Here is a 22,777-nt window from a genome sequence, read left to right as displayed (position 1 = left end):
AAGGTGAATGAGCTCGTGGGAGAATCTCCTCCTTCCTTCAACGCGATTGGCCGGAGTGAAGGGGGGTTAGACCAATCAGCGAGCGGGAGCAGGCTGGCGCGATGCTCGCCCCAGGGAAAGAGGCGGGACCAGGGCGAGTGGGGCGTGGTCTGGGCGGAAGCGCTGCGCTGACTGGTGGAGTGCGGGCAGGGGGCGTGGCCAGGGTCTCTGAGGGCGGCGGCGGCGAGAGGGCTCCGGGAGGGTCCGGCAGCCGGGAAAGGTGCCGGCAACGGAGAGGACCGGGTTGGGGCTGCGGGACAGGGCCTGGCATCTGTAAGGAGGGCCCTGGGGGCAGGGTGAAGGGCCCTGGGGGCTGTGGGGAGGGAGCTGGGAGCTGTGGAAACGTGCCGGGAGCTGTGGAAACGTGCCGGGAGCAGGGGAGCAGGTGCTGGGGCCTGTGGGTGAGGCCCTAAAGGCCGAGGGGAGGAGGTTGGGGGGCTCTGGGATGGGCTGAAAGAGCTGAGGGCGAACTGGAGCTGCAGCAGTTCGTCAAGTGCATTCTGGAGAGGGATGAGATGCTGAGGGACAGGGCGTGGAAGAGGAGGGTCACCCTGTGCCCCTGCTTTAAACTAGCTCGGTGCTCCAGCTGGACAGGCATCGACCCTGCCTCTTCTCTGCTTTTTCCTTGGAATTTCAAAGGAGTTTGCGAAAAATCAGTACCAAAGAGCCAGGCCAGCACCTGTAGTTGCTGATTTCGTTTGGAAGAGCAGGGAGCTCTTCCAAACTAACTCCCTCTCTTCATCGTTCTTCAGCATGATGGCTTCAAAGCTTGATTTCTGTAACTAGAGATGTGTTATTTTATTGGGAATAAAAAATATTCTCCCTTTTTTTCAAGGATTCTGGTGGACAGTGCCTCACCCAAGCCATGGCCACACGCCTCAGATCGGTGAGTTGGGGCCTCAAATGGTGCTTGGGGAAGTTTTGTCTTGCAGAAACAAATTCATAAATATTCTGCCCATCACTAGGGAAGACATGAGGCTGATCCTGCATTAATGATAATTCTGGGGGTAAAATATGATTTTCCAAGGTATAATTTGGGTAGGTTGAATTCATACCTTAAAATCAATATAGACATGTAGCTTGGCTTGCCACAAATATTATGCTGTGCAATATCAAATTATAGAGAGTTTATCATAAAATTATATATAATTGTGGCCCTGGATACCTGGAAGTGTCCAAGGCCCGGTTGGATGGGGTTTGGAGCAGCCTGGGATATTGGAAGTGTCCCTGTGGAAGGTGGAATAAAATAAACTTTAAAATCCCTCTCGACCCAAACCAGTCTGGGATTCTGGGATTCCTTTGCAGCCTCTGCAGTGCTCTGGGACTCAGAGGCAGAGGGCAGCATTCTGCTGCAGTAAAACTTCACTTCAGGCACATCTCAGAGCAGTTGGGGTGCTCTTGGCTCCTGGAGAGTGCACAGCCATCAGGGAATGCCAAAACGGTGTGGGGTGGAAGGGACCTAATGGGAACGGGTGCAGGGAGAAGGGAAATGTCCGTGGGAGGGAGTGGCTGCCTTTGAGGAGAGGCTGAAACAGTTTCTGTCCCCTCAGCAGCCATCCTCCCTCTGACTGAATCCCCTCATCTTCTCCAATGCCACATCTGTTCATTGGCTGAACACTTCCAGGGCTGGGGACTCCAAACCTCCCTGGGCAGCTGTGCCAGGGCTTGGCCCCTCTTTCAGTGAAACAATGTCCCCAATGCCACCCTGACCTGCCCTGGCCCAGCCTGAGGCCGTTCCCTCTGCTCCTGTCCCTGTTCCCTGGAGCACAGCCCGACCGCCCCGGCTGTGCCCTCCTGTCAGGAGCTGTGCAGAGCCACAGGGCCCCCCTGGGCCTCCTTTGCTCCAGGCTCAGCCCCTTCCCAGCTCCTCTGCAGGCTGAGCCCCTTCCCAGCTGCTCCTCACAGGAGCTCCAGACCCTGATCAGACTCTCCTCTGCATGGCCCATCCCAAATACCTGCTGCAGCTTTGATGTAACTCAGGGAGCTCCTCACATTTCTCTTGTGGATCACCCAACACTTGGCAGCAGAACCTTTGAGGATGTGGCCTTTCAAGAGTTGTGAACAATCCCTGTCTTTGTGTGACTCCCTCAGAGCTCTCTGCAGAGGTGGGGGTTGTGTTACAACCAGGAGTAAAACTCTCCAGCCAGCACAGAGCATTCTTTGTGTAACAGCTCCCTCAGACTCAGGGCTGGATGTTCTGTGCTGGCAGTGAGGTCTTTGGTCTCAGTCCAGTCAGACCAGTGGCCAGCCTGAACTCTGTTAATTAGTGACTCCAATCAATGATTTACAAAGCCTAAAGAAAAAGAAGGAAGAACTAATAGCTGAAAAGGACAGCCCCTGCCTTTACCTGGCTGCTTTCTTGGCTCTGAGTGTCACAGGTTCTGATCATGGTGATGGTTTTAATGCTCTGAGTTAGCTGTGGCAGGAGGCTGAGGCAAATCACAGAATCATCCCAGAGTCCCAGGCTGCTCTGGGTTGGGAGGGGCCTTAAAGCTCCTCCAGAGCCACCCCTGCCATGGCAGGGACACCTCCCACTGTCCCAGGCTGCTCCAGCCCCAGTGTCCAGCCTGGCCTTGGGCACTGCCAGGGATCCAGGGGCAGCCCCAGCTGCTCTGGGCACCTGTGCCAGGGCCTGCCCACCCTGCCAGGGAACAATTCCCAGTTCCCAATATCCCATCCATCCCTGCCCCCTGGCAGTGGGAGCCATTCCCTGGGTCCTGCCTCTCTGTGCTCTTGTAAACCATCTCTCTCCATCTTGCAGGCTCCCTTCAAATTCTGTTTGCTTTGCTATCCAAGCAGAGTTCATGGGGACCAATCTTTCTTTCCTTCTCTCCTCCCTGAGCCTCTTGGTTGTGAGCATGAGGCAGAGTCCTTCCAGAATCCCAAAATCAGAGTGCCTGCACTCGTAACTCCCTGGGACAGCACAGAGCTTTGATGTCCCAGTTCAGATTCCTCTGGTGGAGCTGCTGAGCAGAATTGCAGCTCACTGAGCCCCAGGGAAGCTCAGGCCGGTGTGCTCTGTGTGTGCCTGTGTGTCAGGGAGGTTCTCCCTGTCCTGACCTGTCCCTGTCCCTGTCCCTGCAGGCTGGCAGGAGCTGCACCGTGATCGGGGGCTCGGGGTTCCTGGGGCGGCACATGGTGGAGCAGCTGCTGGCCAAGGGCTACAGCGTCAACGTCTTCGACATCCAGCAGAGCTTTGAGAGTGAGCAGGTGACCTTCTTCCTGGGAGACCTGTGTGACAAGGAGGTGAGGAAGGAACAGGGGCAAATGCAGGCCTTGCACTTTTGCTTGGAAGCCTCTGAAGGAAACAGATCTGGTGTCTGATGTCTGGATTCTGCTGGAAAGAGCAGGACTGTGACCATGTTCACAGGGGTTTGAGGATGAGGGAAGAGATGAGGATCTGACTCCATGTTTCAGAAGGCTTGATTTATTATTTTATGATATATTTTATATTAAAACTATACTAAAAGAATAGAAGAAAGGATTTCATCAGAAGTCTGGCTAAGAATAGAAAAGGAAAGAATGATAACAAAGGCTTGTGTCTTGGACAGAGTCTGAGCCAGCTGACTGTGATTGGCCATTGATTAGAAACAACCACATGAGCCCAATCCCAGATGCACCTGTTGCATTCCACAGCAGCAGATAACCATTGCTTACATTTTGTTCCTGAGGCCTCTCAGCTTCTCAGGAGAAAAAATCCTAAGGAAAGGATTTTTCATAAAATGTGTCTGTGACACAGGACTGCTTTGTGCCTGGTGCCTTGCATTACTGTTAGCTGAGATTTACAGGGTAATTACAGCTCCTGGGCTAATTGCAGGGGGCTCTCCCAGCTCTTCTCTGCTCCATGAGAGTGGCACAACTCATATTCCCAACAGTCAGGGCAGGATGAGTGGGAGCCTTGGCCAAGACCTGTGTGAGCCATGTGGGAGGTGACTTTGGGACAGTCACCTGCACTCAGCCAGTGCCATGGGGAGCTTTAAACCTGCTGCTTCCTCAGGGACCCAACTCCAGGGAGTCCTGAGCCTTGTACCTGCACCTGGGGATTGCAGGGAGTGCAGCCTGGACAGCCTCCAGCTCTGGAGAAGCTCCCAGGATTTCTCTGGGAAGAGGAGAGGATGTGGTGTGTGCTGAGGACAGGACATTGTGGAGATCCTGGATGCTAATCCCATCCAGCTGCCCACCTTTATGGAGGAACATGACTTGAAATGCAGCTGTTTCCATGAAAAAAACTGCTTTATTTCCCTGCTGTTATTTTTTCCTGATATCCACCACGGCTGTTGCTCCATTCCCTTCCCCCCCATGTTTCCTGCAGGCTCTGCTGCCAGCCCTGCAAGGAGTGTCTGTGGTGTTCCACTGTGCCTCCCCAGCCCCTTCCAGTGACAACAGGCAGCTGTTCTACAAGGTGAATTTTATGGGAACCAAGGCAGTCATTGAAGCCTGCAAAGAAGCTGGAGTGCAGGTAAAGCTGGAAAAGCCCTGGAGACCAGGAGGGGCTGATGGACTTTGTAACATTGGCAGCACAGGCCAGGGCCAGCCTTGTCTGAGAGGGGGACAAAGGGCTCTGTGGTACTGAATTCCCACTTGTCCATGAAAACCAGTGGAAGAGAGACTCTGAGTCTCCTGCTTCCTGTAAACTCAGTCCCTGCTTGCCACAGAAAACCACATTGTGATTGCAATGGAAAAGCTTCCATTAAAATCTGTCCTGCCTGGGAGTCACCCTGGGAGAACAACACCTCACAAGTGGCTTCTTTCCTGCTTTCATAAGGGGACAGCCCAGAGATGGCTTTTCCAGCAGTGGGAAGACTCATGGCATCAATTCCCTCCCTGAATTCCCCACCATGGAGTGAGGAGGAACACAATTGTGCCATAATCTCAGTGCCATTTGGTTTAGAAAGGCAATTGCCCACAAAAAGAAGAGCCTGAGGAAGCCAGCCTGGAATTGGAGACTGAATTTTCTCCCTAAATTACCTTGATATCCCATGAGTTTTCATTTAAATTAATTTATTTCATTTATTTTAAATTTATTTATTATATTAATTTCATTTATTTTCATTTCATTTATTTCATTTAAGTCACCAAACAAAAACATCCAAGGTTTCTTTTTTTATTTAATCCACTGTGATCTGTTATTGCCAAGATGAGCAAATCTTTCTTTAAAACACTGGGGGTGTGTTAAGGGTTCCAAGCCTCTGATTTTCCTGGAGATGTTTCCCCTGGATTGACTGCCTTGGGGGTTTGTTGGAATGTTTTAATCTCCTTTAGGTAGCATTAAATGATGGGACAGAATGAATTAAAAGGAGGAGTTCTCTCACCTGCAGTTTCTATTCATCTTCTATTAGACTCAGGTTATTTCCTGTAGGATCAGTTGGTTAAATATTATCATTATTACCATTATTATCATTATTACCATTATTATCATCATTAGTACCATTATTATCTTTACTCAGCCTTTGTAAATAATGACCTTTTTATTTTAGGCTTTAAACAGCCCTTTTCTCCCCTATCTCTTGCAGAAATTGGTGTTAACCAGCAGTGCCAGTGTAGTTTTTGAGGGCACAGACATAAAAAATGGCTCAGAAGACCTGCCCTATGCACAAAAACCTATTGATTACTACACAGAGACCAAGATCCTGCAGGAGAAGGTATTTGCCAATGGTTAAATTGTTATTTTGGGATGTATCTACTTAATAAAAAGAGAATACAATCAATCTGTGGCTTGACTTGCCACAGAGGTTGAATGAAATGCTGTGTGACACTGCAGAGGTGGTTCCAGAACTGCCACAGGTGTCACTGCCATGGAGCAGCCACAGGATAATCCCAGTTCTCTGCCACAGCTTTGGTTTCACAGCAGTCAGGGGAGGTTTTTGTCCTCTCTGCTGCTTTTCCTGATTTGCAGCCTGAATTTGGAGTTGGGAATGTGAAAAAGGCACTGAGTGAGGAGGAGAGGAGGAGGTGGGAACATGGCCTGAGCTAAGGGGCACAGGCCATTACTGAAAACAATCATGTTAAAAAACATCTGAGAGTTCACTGCTTTGGACACTTGCACAGCACCAATATCTGCTCTTCTCATGCTCTTACTGCTGCAGCATCTGTGTTTAAATATGGGATAACAATGTTTTCAATCAAAGGCAGCAGACCTTTTTGGATCCTTTTTCCATGGCTTGCATTCAGCTGGGGGAAGTATCTGTGCTTTTTGTGCCAGAAGAATTGAGAGTCCCTTCCATGCTGATGCTGACAGTGTGAGAGGCTGGAAGGAATTTCCTCCACAAGAGCTTCATTAATTTAAATTGTGCAAACATCTGTTCCTTCCCCAGCACTTTGCAGTGACTGATAAAGGGGAAGCTGAGGAGCAGCAATCAGAGGTAGCCCAGTGCTGCTGATTATGGCTTTGTTTTGGGGGAAACTCAAAGGATTTTTTTCTGTGCCTCCTCCATAGAAATCCCAGCAGCTGCTGGAAATGAAAACATGTTGTTTAGGAACTCCCAGGAGAATGAAATCTGCTCCAGAGCTGCTGAATGTGCTGCTGGAGCTCCAGGGAGATGGGATCAACCCCTCCTGAGAGAGATCCAGGAGGGCTGGGGTGGGTACAGCTGGGAGGGACAGAAATGGAATTCCTGAGTGTCCTTCTCTGCTCCAGCTCCTGCACAGGGTTCCTCTGGCTTCTGGGGTGTTCAAAGAGAGAAGCAAAGCCTTCCCTTCCTTTGTCAATTCATTAAGTGCTCAACCATAAAAACTGATTTGTGTCTGGTTTTCTTATCAAGGAGAATTGGGAAAAGAGATGGGAACAAAGGAAGAGCCACTTGGAAAGACAGGAGGGGATAATAATTCTTCCACTGGTTCCTCCCAAGGAGATGGGGAGCCCCAGCCCCTTCAGTGATGATTGTGGGATGTTGGGACCCTGGCTGCTGAGAATTTGAGACTTTCTGTGCTCACAGGCTCTCACCCCCAGGAGAACACTGCATTGACCTGAGGCTGTGGAGAAGCTTCCAAAAGGGAATGACAGAGCTGGGATTGTGGGTGTGGAGTTTGGATAGAAGTGTGTGAGATCACAGGGTGGGAAACTTAGAGTTTAAGGGTTTAGAATATAGTAATATATATAAAACAAAATGGAGGTTTTAGGGTGGAGGCTGCTCCTTCTTCTCCACCTTCTTCTGCATGGGTTTGGGTGGTTTTGTGTAATTGGATAAAAAAGTCCCCATTGCAGGGCACAGGTGGTTGGTTATTGGGTTAAAAGTAACAATAATTGAAGTGTCATTTCTTAACTGGACAGTTTATCCTTAAAAGGCCTTGTAGAGAGAGAGATGGGGCTCCATTTTTAGTTTGTTAGGGTGAAGTGCTGTAGAACTCAGGGTTTTTGAGATTGTAACATAAATAAGCATCTGAGTCCCAACAAGAAATACCATCTCCCACATTTATTCCCAACCCTGGCAGAAAAGAAATTAAGACTCCATCGTGGGATGCATTGCTGAGCTCTGTTTTCCTTCTTGATCTCCTTCTCCTCTTTCCCTACAGGAGGTGCTCAGTGCAAACGACCCAGACAAGAATTTCCTCACCACTGCAATCCGTCCCCATGGAATATTTGGTCCCAGAGACCCTCAGCTGGTTCCCATCCTCATCCAGGCAGCTCGGAGTGGCAAAATGAAGTTCATCATTGGGTGAGCAAGGCCCAGGCATTTCAGAGCTGGGCCAAAGTCAGTGCTGGCTCTACAAAGCCCTTTTGGAAGGGAGCAAAAGGAGATCAGTTGTGTTGTTTCTTTTATTTTTCACTTTCCAGTTTTTTTTTCCTTAAAAATCCCATGTCAGGGGCTCACTCCCTGCCAGGGTGAGTGTCCATAATGCCAGAGGAATATCCATGAGGAAAGCTGGCATGGCTTGAGCTGTTAAAGAGCTGTGCCATTAATATGAGACAGCTCAGATTACTTGCTGTTAATTTATACCACTTGTGGTGTTTGAGGTTCTGGCAATTAAAATCCCTATTAAATATGAAACACGAAAAGTATGGTCTGAAATTGCAGCACCAGAGAATGAGAGAAGAGGAAACTTGGGATGAATTTATTCTGCTGGAAGTCCTTCCTTTTGCCACAAGGCAAAGGAAGATTCTCAGCCCAGCTTGCCTTTGGAGCTAAATTCCTTTTCTGTGTGCAGGGATGGAAAGAACTTGGTGGATTTCACCTACGTGGAGAACGTGGTACATGGGCACATCCTGGCTGCAGAAAAGCTGCACAAAGGCTCTCCCCTGTGTGGGAAGGTGAGGAGGGAGGGGAAGGGAGGGGAGGGAAGGGATCCCCAGCCTCTGCTGTGGGATCCATGCTGATTCCTGAGGGCCCTGCACATCATCCTGGAGGCCAGAAGCTCCAGGTATTCCACCTGTGGTGAGCATTGAGTGCAGCCACCTGGGCCGAGCTGGATGGATATCCTGGAATTTCCTGCTGTAAAACTCCTTGGGAAGGGCAATCCAGGCAGAACTGGGGGCAGCCAGGAGGCACACATGGAAACACAGCAGCTTTTGGACACAGTTCAGAACAGAAGGAGCTTTTCCAGCTTTTCCTGGTCCTGCTGTGCTCTGGGCACACTGGGGTGTTTTAGCCTGTCTGCTCTGTGCTGTGGCAGCCAGGTTGGTTGACATTTATGAGGAATCCTGGCCTCTGGAGTGCTGGAAGCAGCTGGTTTCCTTGGAAAAGCAGGGATTCCCCCTCTTCACACAGAGGTGGGCAGTGCAAAGCAGTTTGTCAGGATGGTGTGTGCTCTGGCCCAGGCCAGGGGTGTCATGTCCTCACATGAGCAGGAGAGGGGCCAGCACAGAGCCAAATCTGGGAAATCCACCATAATTTTAACCCCTGATTTCTCCTCTGCCTCTCTTCCAGGCCTTTCACATCACCAACGATGAACCAATTCCCTTCTGGACGTTCATGTCCCGCATCCTGACCGGCCTGGACTACGACCCTCCCAAGTACCACATTCCCTACTGGCTGGCCTATTACCTGGCCCTGCTGCTGGCCCTGCTGCTGGCCCTGCTCAGGCCCCTGGTGACCATCAAGGCCACCTTCACACCCATGAGGGTGGCCCTGGCTGGCACCTTCCACTACTACAGCTGTGAGAGGGCCAAGAGGGCCATGGGCTACAGCCCCGTGGTCAGCCTGGACGAGGCCATTGCCAGGACTGTGCAGAGCTACCCCAGCCTGCGCCGGGCCAGGGCCTGACAGCCTGCCTGGAGCCTCTCCAACCTGTTTGCCATCATTTCTGACAGCTTAACATGGAGCACAGGGCACCAGTTCCCAGGAAAGAGGAGTTTTCCTGAAGGCTCTGCTCCTCCTCCTCCTCGCCATTCCATGTGGGAGCTGTGCTGACAGTTTGTTTCTTGGATGTGACTTCTTGTTTGGAAACTGCTGCTGAACTCTCTGGGCTGTGAATAAACACCCTGCTGTGCCCTCTTCAATCCTGAGCAGGCACACCAGCATTCCTGCTCCCTTCCCTCCACCCTTGTCCCGTGTTTTGTTGCTCTGGTGACAGCAGCCATCCCTTCCCAGAGCTGCAGGCTGGGTCACAAACACTTCCTGGGGCTGGCTCCCCTCTGCACTTTGGCTTTGCTCTCCACAAGAGAGCCCTGTGCCAGAAAGGATTTCTGCCACCATCTCTTAAATCACTGCAGCTCTTCTGGTTTTCCCTCCATGATCAGGGGGTGGTTTGGCTTCTCCCTGAGGCAGCAGAAGGAACCCACAAGGAGTGTGTTCACTTGTGGCTTCATTCCATTGTCCATGCAGGATTTATTTCTGTTCCAAAAGAAGCCAAGTAAATCACACAGAGCTGACTTTGCAGCTTTGTGTCCCATCTCTGAGAGGGCAGATCCCACTCTCAGCACAAACAGGATGTATATGATTCCCTTTTGGGGCACAGATCTTTGGCAGCAGCCCCAGCACTGTTCTGCAGATCTGCAGTGCTGGGAAGATCTGCAGCACCAAGCTGCTCCTCCCTGCCCTGTCAGTGCTGCTCACGGGGATTTTTGGTGCTCTGACCACTTAGTCCATGAAAAAACCTCTTTTCCACAAGGAAATGGATACAAAGCAACAGGCCCCAAGCTATTTCCTCTGACTTGTATGTTAAATGTTCTTTGCCCTCTAATCTTTCTAAGCACTTCAGTTCTGGTTTGGTTTTAAATGAGGGGTTTAGGTTCGAGCTGGAGTTTTGCCCTGTGCAAATTCCTGGATCCCTGGGAGTTCTGGTGTTTCAAATTTCAGAAGGATGGAAAATGCCTCAGTCACAGAATTATGGAATCCCAGGATGATTTGGGTGGGAAGGGACCTTAAAGCTCATCCCATTCCACCCCCAGGGACACCTTCCACTGTCCCAGGCTGCTCCAAGCCCCATCCAACACGGCCTGGGCACTTCCAGGGATCCAGGGGCAGCCACAGTCTCCTTAACCTCAATGTGCTGCTATAATCTGATTGAATGTCTGATTAAATGGGTTTTATTTGAACTTCTGGCTGTTTTCTGGGGGGAAAAAAACCCACATTGGGCTTTTTTTTTCCTGGGAACGTTGATTTGCTGGTTAACAGCTGGTTTTACCAACCTTGACCTTGCAGCAAACACTGGCCCCAGGTGCTTGGACCAGCTGCCACCACCCTGCTGGGCACTGCTCAGCCCTGGGGCAGGGACAGCCCTGCCCTCCCATGGGGAGGGGAAGGATCCAGGATTTCCCAAAGCCAAACCAGAGGTAAATCACTACATCCCTGTTGGATTATGCCCTTTTCTGACTTAGAGATGGGGAAGCTGAGAGGCATTTTAAAAACTTTTATTCCATTTTCAGTCTCATGTGAAGGGTGAGACAATACAGATGTTAAAATTCACACTATTATAATCAAAAGCTTTCTATCAAACTTTAAAAATTCTCTACAAATTCACTGCCCACACATCAACTCCAGCCTCTAGGTGGCATTTCCCAGCCCAGCAGCTCCAATCCACCCCAAAAATGCTGTGGCTGTGCTTGGACACAGGGCAGGGCAGGGTCACTGCTCTCCCTGTCCTGGCAGGGGGAGCTGAAGGGGCTCCCTGAGCAGAAGGCCCTGGAAACTGAGCTCAGCTGGACCAGAGAGGGGTTCAGAGAGGGGTTCCCTCTCCCAGGGAGGGAGCCAGAGCTTTGCTGGGCTGGGGAGCAGCACCCAAGGCAGGCTGTGCACACCTGGGCTCGGGAGCAGCACCCAGGGCAGGGCTGTGCACACCTGGCTGGGGAGCAGTGACAAGGTGGCACTGAGGGCAGGCCTGTGCACACCTGGGCTGGGGAGCAGTGACAAGGTGGCACTGAGGGCAGGGCTGTGCACACCTGGCTGGGGAGCAGTGACAAGGGGGCACCCAGGGCAGGGCTGTGCACACCTGGCTGGGGAGCAGTGACAAGGTGGTATCAAGGGCAGGGCTGTGCACACCTGGGCTGGGGAGCAGTGACAAGGTGGTATCAAGGGCAGGGCTGTGCACACCTGGCTGGGGAGCAGTGACAAGGGGGCACCCAGGGCAGGGCTGTGCACACCTGGCTGGGGAGCAGTGACAAGGGGGCACCCAGGGCAGGCTGTGCACACCTGGCTGGGGAGCAGTGCTCAGGTGGTACCGAGGGCAGGGCTGTGCACACCTGGGCTGGCAGCTCTCCCAATGCAGTCAGGGAGCTGCCAGGCTCCTCTGGCTCTGAGCACTGCTGTTTCCCAAGCCCAGGCAAACAGGGAGTGCTGGAGCCTGGCTGTGCCTCCATCCCTGGCCACAACAGCAGAGCCTTGCTCCATCCACAGCCTCTTCCAGCCCTGTTCCAGCCTCCTCCTCTCATTTTCCAACTCTAACAGACATAAATCCTGTCCTGGGATTTTGGGGCAGTGATGAGATCCTTCTGTTGTGCCCTGGATGTGTTTTTGTGCCACCTCTTCAGCACTGGGAGGGTGTGGAGCTGCTGGAGCGAGTCCAGAGGAGGCACCAGGATGCTCAGGGGATGGAGCAGCTCTGCTGGGAGGGAAGGCTGAGGGAATTGGGATGGTGCAGCCTGGAGAGGAGAAGCTTTGGGGTGACCTCACTGTAGCCTTGCAGTGCCTGAAGGAGCCAACTGGAAACATGGAGAGAGACAATTTACAAGGGAGGGAGGGACAGGACACAGGGCAGGGATGGATGGGATATTGGGAATTGGGAATTGTTCCCTGGCAGGGTGGGCAGGCCCTGGCACAGGTGCCCAGAGCAGCTGGGGCTGCCCCTGGATCCCTGGCAGTGCCCAAGGCCAGGCTGGACACTGGGGCTGGGAGCAGCCTGGGACAATGGGAGGTGTCCCTGCCATGGCAGGGTGGCACTGGGTGGGTTTTGAGGTCCCTTCCCACCAAACCATTCAGGGATTTTTATGGCTTCAGTCTGTATTCTGTGTGTATCAGCGAGCAGAGGCTGTGAAGCAAAATTGCCATTATCAAACTTTCCTTCCAACCATCCAGGATCAAATGCAGGTGCAGTCTGTCCCTGTCAGAACACTCAACAGGAGCTCCCCACGACTTCAAAGAGTTCCCTGGAGCACTCTCATCAAACTCCTTATCTCCCTCTCTCTGCTTTCCTGGCTTTTCCTTGCTGCAGCTCCTCATTTTGCTGACCTGAGATTGGTTTTGGCACTGGGAGAGATAAGGAGAGATCTTCTGTTGCTTATCCTGGAGAAGGGAGAGGGAGGGAAGGGAGAGGAGATTACAAGTGCTTTTCTAGGTGGAGTTAAAGTAACCAAAACCTCCATTTCCCTCTTACAGGGATTGCAGAGGGAACTTGCTCAGGAGGATTGACCAAGGAATTCCTTTCAGTGCTGCCCTTGGAACGTGGGGGAAGCCCTGGTCCAGACACACCTCCAGAGAGGAAAAAGGGTGGCTTGGGTGTAATTACCAGAAATAGATAAGAGGAAAAATGGATGAAAGCAAGTCAGAAATGGCTCTGCATGTCCAGGGAGCAAAAAGGCTCAGGGGGCACTCCAGGGGTGTGCAGGAGGTGAACAGGGCTGGACAGTGGAAGGAGCAAGCTGGGACAGTGGAAGGTGCCCCTGCCCATGGGGTGGAACAGGAGGGGCTTTGAGGTCCCTTCCAAGCCAAAGCATTCCATGATTCAGTGAGGTTTGGGAGCAATGTGCCATGTGCACCCTGCAAGCACTGGGGGATCTCCAGACACAGGATCCAGGCCTCACTGCAGGGCTCCAGCTCAGCATTTTGGGAAGCTGTGGAAGGGGTGTTTTCTGTCCCAGTACACCCAGTTACCCCAACGTGCTGGTGGCAGGGAGCACCAGGACATTCCCACAGCTCCAGCCGAGGCTGGGCTGGCTCTGCTTCCCGGGAGAATTCTCTCCGAGTTTCGCTGTGCTTGTGCAAGCCCCAGGCCGGTGCCAGGCCCACGGGGGAGAGTGGTGCAACCCTGCCCTGTCAGGGCAGGGGGAAGAGCAGCTTGTTTGCCTCAGAGCCTGCAGGGAGCTGGCCGAGCCGCTGAGGATAAATCAGCATCTCCCTGCTTGCGCCAGAGCGGCTTTGGGTGTTGTGGTGGCACCGCAGTGTCCCCGCCACAGCTCTGCCTCTGCCATGCCCCGACTCTGCTGACAGCACCACTTTGTGTTGTGCTGGCACTCCTGAGCCCCAGGAGGGTGCAGGTGTGTCCCTGAGCACGGGCAGGTTGCTGTATTCCTGCGGGGAATCCTTGGGACAGACAATGCCCTGCTGCCACCTGCTATTAGGAAGGTGAGGCCTGGCGTTCTGACAGAGCTCTGCAGTGACACCTCATGAAAAACCAGTTTGATTCCCTTGTAACAAATGGGTGTAGTGGTTTTACACCCTGCGACTCATCACGGCTGGGCTTGGGGCTGGTGGCACCTCTGCAAAGGCCTGGGCACTGCAGGGTTCCTGCCCTGCCCTCCCCCTCAGCACCAGCACCAGGGAGGGGCTGCACGGAGTGGCATCGGCAAAGCAGGAAATGTTCAGGGCAGCTCCAGCTCTGGAGTGGGCTTGGTGGATTCCTCACCACCAGCAAACACAATTCTCCCCACCAGAAAATACATACCAGAAAATGTTACAGGATGTTGTTGTGGCTGTTCAAACACAGGCTGGGCTGTGAGGCTGTCTCTGGGCAGGAATCACCTTTGCCATAGAAATGATTTGGTAAAACCCCTTTGCCATGAAATTGGCTGCCTGGATTTCCAGGGTGGAGCAGGTTCCCTGCAGACATCCCTGTTCCTGCAGGAATGAGCTGTGGGGTTACAGCTGCTCTGGAAGTGGCAGAACAAGGATCAATCAGTGCCAGCTGTGGGGCATCTCCATGAGAAAGGGTCTTTGTGCTTTCCTGAGAGAGCAGATCCCATGAAAATCCATTTCCTGGTGAAGTCAGACATTCCAGGCTGAAATTTACTTGGTAACAATAATGTTTTTAACTGGAGCTGGGGAAAAGACTCTGTCTTCTTGCTCTCCCATGCTGCAGGAGTGTATGTGTATCCCTGGAGAAGCTGGGGCGTTGGGATGGGATTCAGGACCTTGCTCCTGCTCTGGGCTGGGCTCAGGCACAGCTTTACCTGAGCCTTGGCTCATGGCTGAGGAGGGGGCCAGGCCTGCAGGGTGGGGGTTCAAGCCAGATCCTCTTGGTTTTAATCAGATTTAGTGGGAAAATGGAAAAATTCCCCTCTTGGATTCCGCTCAGGTCGGGTGAGTACAAAAGACTTTTTGTGTTGCTGACTTCAGCACACTCAGGTTTCCTCCAGAGGTGTGCAGGGCTCCTGTGCTGCTCCAGGTCTCTCCTGCCAGGGAGACAAGACTGGTGTCTTTTCCTGGAGCATCCTGAATTTGGCAGTGATTAAGTCCCACTGTGAGCAGCTCCCTAGCAGAAATCCAGAGTCCATCCCTGAGCCTCTGGCAGAAGCTGTCAGCTCCTTCAGGCCCTGCATGGCCACACTGAGCTCACCCCAAAGCTTCTCTTCTCCAGGTGAACAGTCCCAGCTCTCCCAGCCTTTCCTCCCAGCAGAGCTGCTCCATCCTCTGCCCATCCTGGAGCCTCCTCTGGGCTCTCTGAGCAGCTCCAGATCCCTCCTGTGCTGGCCCAGGGCTGGGGTCTCACTGAGGGGCGGAACCCCAATCCCTTTCCTGCTGCCCATATTGTGGGGATGCATCTCCTGAGCCAGCAGTGACCCCTGGGTGCTGCTCTGGGAGCTCCTTATCCTCTCAGTGTTTGATGTTGAGGTGCTCATAACAAATACCTTTTATTTTTGCCTGGGTTTTGAACATTCAGCATGGAACAGAGTGTTCCCACTGGGAAAAACCAGAGCCTGGCTGTCCCTGTGGTGCCTGGGGACCCGGTGTACCTGCAGGGCTGGCCAGGCCAGGCTGGGCTGTTACTCACTGCTGTTTCAGGGGAGAGCCAGGACAAACCTTCAGCAAACGCTGCCATGACTCAGGGCTTACCGAGAATAAAGCTGCTCTGTCAGCTGGAGCCCTGGAGCAGAGGATGCTGTCCCAGGAAGGGTCCGGGCTGCGTTTTCCAGCCCGCTTTGAACCACTCCGGCTCCCCTGAGCTGGACCCCGAGCCCGCCCCGCCGGGAGCTCAGGGCGCGGCCCTGGGAACAGCCCCGCTTATCTGAGCCGGGATCAGCGCAGCCACCGAGCCCGGCTCAGCTGAGCCCGGCTGCTGCTGAGCCCCAGCAGATCGAGGGGGAGATCTGGGGCTGCAGTAACGCCTTAACGCCTGAAAATCCCTGATGTCATCCTCACAGTGCTGCTGGGAGCCAGGGCTGGGTCATCGGCCCTGTTCCAGCACATCCCGATGGGATGGGATGGGGTGGGATATTTGCCCATCATCCCACAGCAGGAGCTTTCCTTTCCAGCTGCTACAGGCTCAGCATTACCTGTGCTTGAATTGGGGTCAGGGAATCCTGTTGGGGGCTTGGTTGGGGCTTCATGACCTCCAGGGCTGGAAGAGGCCACAGAGCTGCTCCCAAGGGCTGGAGCCAGGCTGGGAGAGCTGGGGGTGCTCACCTGGACAGGAGAAGCTCCAGGGAGAGCTCAGAGCCCCTGCCAGGGCCTGAAGGGGCTCCAGGAGAGCTGCAGAGGGACTGGGGACAAGGGATGGAGGGACAGCACACAGGGAATGGCTCCCACTGCCATAGGGCAGGGATGGATGGGATATTGGGAATTGGGAATTGTTCCCTGGCAGGGTGGGCAGGCCCTGGCACAGGTGCCCAGAGCAGCTGGGGCTGCCCCTGGATCCCTGGCAGTGCCCAAGGCCAGGCTGGACACTGGGGCTGGGAGCACCTGGGACAGTGGGAGGTGTCCCTGCCACGGCAGGGGTGGCACTGGAGGGGCTTTGAGGTCCTTCCTAACCCAAACCATCGTGGGATTCTCTGGTTCTTCCCATGCTGTGGCAGTGCCAGGCTGAAGCCCTGACTCCTCAGGACAGCTCCAAAGCCCCAGCCCCAGCTGCCAGGCTTTGGGGATGGGCAGAAAGGGAGTCCCAGGGTCTGGCTGTGCCAGGCTGTCCCCACAGCCGGCCCTGGGGACCGTGCGGTGACCGGAGCAATTAGAAAGGGAAATCAAATGAGGACGAGCGGAATGCCCGGCAATTTCCTGTGGCATTATCACACCTGTGGGCCTCGGTAATGAGTTCCAAGTAGACAATCAGTGTCGAGGGCTAATTACAGCAAGGCTCCCTGATGCTCCCCGGGTACCACCGCTCCAAAGCGGCTCCGAGCCGGCGCTCGGGGGTCCCGCTCCCCCTGCCTGGGGGCAGAGCTCGCCCCGAGCAGAAATTCCGTGGGGTGAGAGCTGGGGGGCTGCTCGGGGCTGTGCCAGGGCCCACAGGACTGGGGAATGCCAGGAATGCAGAGCGGAGCCTGCAGGGAGGGGAGCCTGTGCCGCCGAACGGAGAAACCTGTTTGATTCCCCTGCAGGGCCAAACACACCCAAGTCTCCTCCTCAAAACAAGGCTTGGCTTCCCGGGGCCGGCCCTCCCGGCAGGTGGGGGTTCAGGTGTGCCACAGCCGTGCCAGGCCCGCCCGGAGCCGCCGCTGCCGCCGGGAGAGCTCCGCGCCGGGAACCGCGGGTACGGCCGGGAACGGGACCGGGACCGGGACCGGGAACGGGACCGGGAGGGGGGCCGGGAATGGGAATGGGAACGGGAACGGGAGCGGGAATGGGAACGGGACCGGGAATGGGAATGGGACCGGGAATGGGAACGGGAACGGGAGCGGGAGCGGGGCTGGTCAGCTGGGGGAGAACAGAGGGCTGCGCTGCCCTGCCCTGCCAGGGACACCCAAATCCTCCTGCCCCACGGAACTGGAGCTGCTCAGGGGTGTCTCGGATCAAAGCGTGGCTCTGCAGGGACGGATGGGGCTCCTGCAGGAACGGGCTGGGGCTGAGCTTTGGCTCCGGGGCTTTGTTGCACCTGTCTGATCTCAAATTCCCTCCCTGCTCACGGCTCCACATCCTCCTAAATCCCTTTTCCCCGCTGGATTTCCGTGGGGCACAGCAGTGCCCTCCCTGGGACAGGTCTGGGTGTGGGCAGGGTCCGGAAAACTCCGGGAAAATTCAATCCCGTGACCCCGACAGCCTCCGCAGAGGTCTGGGGGAGCTCCAGCTCTTCCTGCCTCCCCAGCCCTCCCTGCCAGGGCTCCCGTGGGACACAGGGGCTGCAGGCAGAGATTTCTGCCTCTCTGCTGCTCTGCCTTGTTTTGTTTCTGCCCGAATCAGGGTGAAATCAGCACCCTGGGAAGGAGTGGCAGAGCTGGCACGGAGGAGAGAGCACCTCCCTCTCTCTGCCCTTGCTCCATCCAGGGAATGTCATCCCCATTTCCCTGTCCCAGCCCTGCTCAGGACAGACCCCACAGAGGAGGACGAGCTGTGCTCACCTGGGCAGGGATGTCCTTCCTCCTCAGCCGGACCTGGAGGTTTTCTTTAGGATATTTTATTTCTTTTAATATAAACTCAGTTTCTTTTATTCATCCAGCCAATGACTCAGTACATTTCTTCCCAAAAAAATTTACCAGGACTTAAGTGGAAGTCCCAGTTTCCACGAGTGGCAGATTTTAGCTTTCTTTTACAAAAAAAAAGTTGTGTTTTCTTGGCAAAACTTTGTGGTGTCTCTGTGATGTCATGTGGCTTCAAGGAGCTTTTGTCCTGCTCTATTTGTGGGTCAGTGACACAAACACAAAGCTCCACCTTTGACACAAAACCCATTTTTCCTTCCTTTTTCCTTTCATCTTTGAACATCAAGGCTCAAGGTCAGCGATGTGTGGGTGTGGTGAACGTCCTGCACATCCTTCCTTTTAAACCCAGAAATTAGCTGAGCAATTAGGAATTAATTCCATGTAATTAGAGCAATGAAACTGCACACCCAGGATGGTGAAGATGACCCGAGAGTTTCTGGCAGTAGCAGGGGGGAGCTGTGCTGGGGGTGGTCCTGCACGGGCAGGGCTCAGGAAGTTCGTGCCGCCCTTCCCTGCCTTCAGCTCCAGGCTGTGCCAGCTTCAGCAGGATCTGATGTTTTTGTGGGATGTGTGGTCGTGAGTGAATGAAAGGAAATTCTAACTGGGCATTTGCAGCTTTTCACACATTGTGTGGAACGGGTCCGTGTTGCTCCTGTTTGTGAGGTCTGGGCAGGATTTCCCCCCTCCAGCTGCAGATTTCCATCCCTCTTCCCCAAGCTTAGGGGAAAAGAGACCTTCACTGTCCTCAGGTGATGGAGGGAAGATCCCAAGGGAATGTGGTGCTGGGATGAGGCTCCTCAGAGCTCCCACAGAGCCCCCAGGCTCTGCTGCAGCCACAAGGGGGGTGAGGACAGAGCTTCAGGATGGACACCACAGGAATTTCCCCATGGAAAGGGTGCCCAGGGCTTGGCAGGGGCTGCCCAGGACATCTGGACTGCCCATCCCTGGAGGTGGCACTCAGAGCTCTGGGCTGGGGACAGGGTGGGGATGGGGCACAGGTTGGATTTGGTGATCCCAGAGCTCTTTTCCAGCCTCAGGGACTCTGGGATTGGGAGTGCTTCTGGCTCATGGACCAGGCAGGCATGAGCTGTTGTGTTGCACAATCCCAGAAGGGTGGATTTAATGTTTGATTGAAGGTTGCCTGGACTGTTTCAATTATTGAATTCCTGATTGTTTATAGCTTGACTTTGGAAATCTCCTGGTGCTTCTTAAATATCTCCAATGTTTATGGAACAGCATCAGTGTTAACCAGTCACTATCTGGAAAAACGGAAAGGTAGGAATAAAAAGCTGGTCCTTCAGAGCAGCTGAGCATTGTCCAAAACCTGGAATCCCAGACTGGTCTGGGTTGGGAGGGACCTTAGAACCCACCCAGTGCCACCCCTGCCATGGCAGGGACACCTCCCACTGCCCCAGGCTGCTCCAGTGTCCAACCTGTGCTTTGGGCACTGCCAGGGATCCAGGGCAGCCCCAGCTGCTCTGGGCACCTGTGCCAGGGCCTCAGGCTGGGTCTGGACCTTCAGAGGCTCCCTCAGAACCTCCCCCTCCAAGGAGAGCCCCTGTGTGCAGGAGGTGCTCTGGGATCCTCGGGTGCAGGCTGTGAGCTCCCAGTGTGCAGCCTGAGGTGCAATTCCCATGGCCCCTCGTGCCCCCAGGAGCAGACAGCAGGACAGGAGTGTCCATCCCCCCAGGAACGGGATGTGCTTCGAGTCAGAGCTCAGAGGAGAACTAAATGCAGTTTTAAATTACTGCCTCAAAAATGGCACAGCCACTGGCCCAGGTGCTGCTCCAGCAGGAGCTGGGGTGGGTCTGGCTGGGTTGGGGTGGGTCTGGCTGGGGTTGGGGTGGGTCTGGCCGGGGTGAAGGTGGATCTGGCAGGGGTCGGGGTGGGTCTGGCTGGGGTCAGGATGGGTCTGGCAGGGGTCAGGGTGGGTCTGGCAGGGGTCAGGGTGGGTCTGGCAGGGGTCGGGATGGGTCTGGCAGGGGTCAGGGTGGGTCTGGCAGGGGTTGGGGTGGGTCTGGCAGGGGTCAAGGTGGGTCTGGCAGGGGTTGGGGTGGGTCTGGCCGGGGTCGAGGTGGATCTGGCAGGGTTTAAGGTGGGCAGGGTTCCTTCCAGCTCCTGTTGTCCCCTCTCAGGGATCAGGTGTCGGGTGACATCAGGGCAGAGCAGGGACAGGGTTTGCATTGTGGGCTCGGCTGGTGCTCAGAAATTCGAGTCTGTGCCCTCTCGGGAGGCAGTGCTGGGGGCTGGACCTGCCTGCCAGGCCAGGTAACCTGTGCCAAAGGAAAGGAAAAGCCTCCTCCCCCTGCTCTCCTTCCCCTGGGTGTCCAAAAGCCGGGCTCCAGCTGCTGAGTGCCACCAGATCGGTGCTGGAGCCCTGGGTACTGAGAATTTCAGACTTTCTGTGCTGCCAGGCACTGAGCCCCAAGAGAACACTGCATTGATCTGAGGCCGTGGAGAAGGCTTCCAAAATTTAATGATATAATTGAGATTATAAGTTTGAATAAAAGTGCATAATATCACATAGTAAAAAACTTAATGGTTTAGAATATAATAATATATACATATAAAACAATATAGAAGTTTTAGAGCAGTAGCTAGTCATTCTTCACCTTCTTCATAAGTTTAAGGTGTATTGTGTAATTAGATAAAAAGTCCACATTACAAACCACAAGTAGTTAGTTATTAAGTTAAAAATAAAAGTAATTTAAGTGTCATTTCTTAATTAGACAGTTTATCCTTAAAAAGCCTTATAGAAAGAAAAATACAACTCCATTTTTTCAGTTTTTTAGTAAAGTACTATAAAACTCACAACTTATAAATATAGTATATATATATATAAATGTAGTATGTATATAAGTAATAGAAATAGTATATATAAAAGTAATAAAAATAAATAAAGTATAGTATATATGAAATAATATAAATAAAACAATATAAATAAAGTAATATAAATAAATAATAAAGTAATATAATAATAAATCTATAAACAATAAATATAATAAAGTAATATAAATAAAAGCTAATAAACATCTAAGTCCAAACAAAAAATACCATCTCACACATTTAATCCCAACCTTAAAAAAGAAAAGAAAAAGGCAAAAAAAAAAAGCAGCACAAGTTCTTCCCTTGCACATGGAGGTGGGGACCTGGCCTGGAGATAGTCCTGGAGGCCAAAACTCTCAGCAGGCTTGAGGAGGCTCAAAGGAAGGAGGTTCAAACCTCTTGCAGGCTTTAAATCCATTTTAATTTGAGGCTTGTGAAGGTCAGAACAGACATCAATTATCCTCAGAGCAGGAGGTTTTTCCACATGACTGCCCTGGGTGCTGTTTGCAGCCTCCGGGTCAGCGGCCAAGGCCTCCATCAGTGCCCAGGCCTAGGGAAATGAGGCCTGTGCTGGCAGCCAGGGGCAGGGGGAGCAGGGGACAGATCCTTGGAGAGCTCCAGCACAGGCTCAGCTGGTGGGAGCAGAGCCTGGAGCTGCTGCTGGGTCACCTCGGGTGGCACCTGGGTCCCCACAGAGCCCGGATCACCGTGGGCAGGACGGGATCACTTCAGAGCTGGGACCACCAGTGATGCCCCATGGGTTTGGGCTGGGGGAAATAACCCTGGTGAGGGCACAGGTTGTGTGAGGAACCCAGAGTTTCACCCCTTGTCCAGGAGTCCAGAGCCACTGAGGCTGGAAGGGACCTTCAAGGTCCTCCAGTGCCACCAGGGCCTTGCAGGGACAGGGAGGGCAGCAGAAGGACCTGGGGGTTCCTGTCCCAAAGGGAGCTGAGACAGGAATCAGCATGGGAGAGTGAGTGTGGGGCTTGGGGCATCCCATCCCAGGGCCAGGAAGCCAAACACGGGGAGCAGGAGTGCTGGAAGCTGGGCCTGGCTGCAGGGACACTTCAGGGGTCTCAGGGCACCCGGTGCTCCCAGGAGAGCTGGATTTATGGGATCAAAGCAGCTCCATTCACTCTTCCCAGGGTGCCACCCTGATTTTTTAAGATTTTCTAAGCCTTCTGATGTTTACATTCTTGTAACGAACTTTCTCACACACTTTCTGTAAATAACTTATTGTTTTGCATTCTTTTATAGAAGAAATTTAATAGACTGTTAGTTTGTCCAGTGTCATTGGAGAGGTGGCACTGTCACCCTCCAATCCACTGTCACTTTTAGAAAACTATAAATGTTAGAGTCAGAAAATAAACTGCCCTTTTGTTCACCTTGAGAGCAGCAGTGTGTGCACTCGTGTTGTTTTGTGTCCTATAGAGACACCAGGGCATTCCTTCAGTCCTCAGAGCTGGGTCCAGCTGGGATCCAGCTCATCCCCAAGGCACATAAGGTGCTGTTAGGCTCAAAGGAGCCATTACCCCAGGTGCCCACAAACTTCAGGCTGAACTCCTGTTTTTAACATTTCAAAGTCCCAGCTGAGCCACCCCAAAGCAGGGTGGCCAGCAGGGAAGAGGAGCTGCCATCAGCTTTGAAAGAACAGCGAGTGTTTCATCTCCTGCAGGGTAATTCGAGCTGTTCCAGTGCTTTTCGTGGAAAGCAGATCCTTTCCAATTAAGGACTGTGCTGCTGATTTCAGGCACTTGAAGAATTTCTTAGGGAAGAGTTGGTGTGGCTGTGCCTGCACTCCTGAGGGACAGGATGGGACAGGATGGCTGGGCAGGGACAGGTCACCCTCACAGGGCCAGGGCAGCTCTGCATGCTCGGGCACAGCTGGAGGTGCCCCCTGGTTCATCCACGGGCTGTGATCCATAGGGAACACTCCCTGCCGGGGATGGGAGAGGAGTCTGGGGTGCTGGAGCT

General features: G+C 53.4%; 1 protein-coding gene across 2 annotated transcripts; it reads left to right on the top strand.

The window, feature by feature from the left end:
• Window positions 1-230: 230 nt before the first annotated feature.
• NSDHL (NAD(P) dependent steroid dehydrogenase-like) lies at window positions 231-10,513 on the top strand. 2 transcript variants are annotated; one of them, XM_066559385.1, is made up of 8 exons: window positions 231-312; window positions 875-925; window positions 3,124-3,285; window positions 4,352-4,498; window positions 5,553-5,681; window positions 7,552-7,694; window positions 8,185-8,287; window positions 8,904-10,513. In XM_066559385.1, the coding sequence occupies exons 2-8, from the start codon at window positions 905-907 to the stop codon at window positions 9,237-9,239; spliced, it is 1,041 nt and encodes a 346-aa protein (XP_066415482.1). In that variant the 5' UTR covers window positions 231-312; window positions 875-904; the 3' UTR covers window positions 9,240-10,513. The 2 variants fall into 2 exon arrangements, with proteins under 2 accessions (XP_066415482.1, XP_066415481.1); XM_066559384.1 differs by having other exon boundaries at window positions 233-259.
• The last annotated feature ends 12,264 nt before the right edge of the window (window positions 10,514-22,777 follow it).

The sequence above is a fragment of the Molothrus aeneus genome, chromosome 14 (assembly GCF_037042795.1).
Source record: "Molothrus aeneus isolate 106 chromosome 14, BPBGC_Maene_1.0, whole genome shotgun sequence".
NCBI classification, from domain to species: Eukaryota; Metazoa; Chordata; class Aves; order Passeriformes; family Icteridae; genus Molothrus; species Molothrus aeneus.
The sequence above is the reverse complement of the archived record's forward strand: the minus strand, read 5'-3'. Positions and strand labels throughout refer to the sequence as shown.

Excerpts from the sequence above, each read along its gene's own strand:
- NSDHL (XM_066559385.1), top strand. The coding sequence starts at position 905 with ATGGCCACACGCCTCAGATCG. Across the intron at positions 926-3,123 it reads TGGCCACACGCCTCAGATCG|GCTGGCAGGAGCTGCACCGT; the intron begins GTGAGTTGGGGC and ends CTGTCCCTGCAG. Across the intron at positions 3,286-4,351 it reads GAGACCTGTGTGACAAGGAG|GCTCTGCTGCCAGCCCTGCA; the intron begins GTGAGGAAGGAA and ends TGTTTCCTGCAG.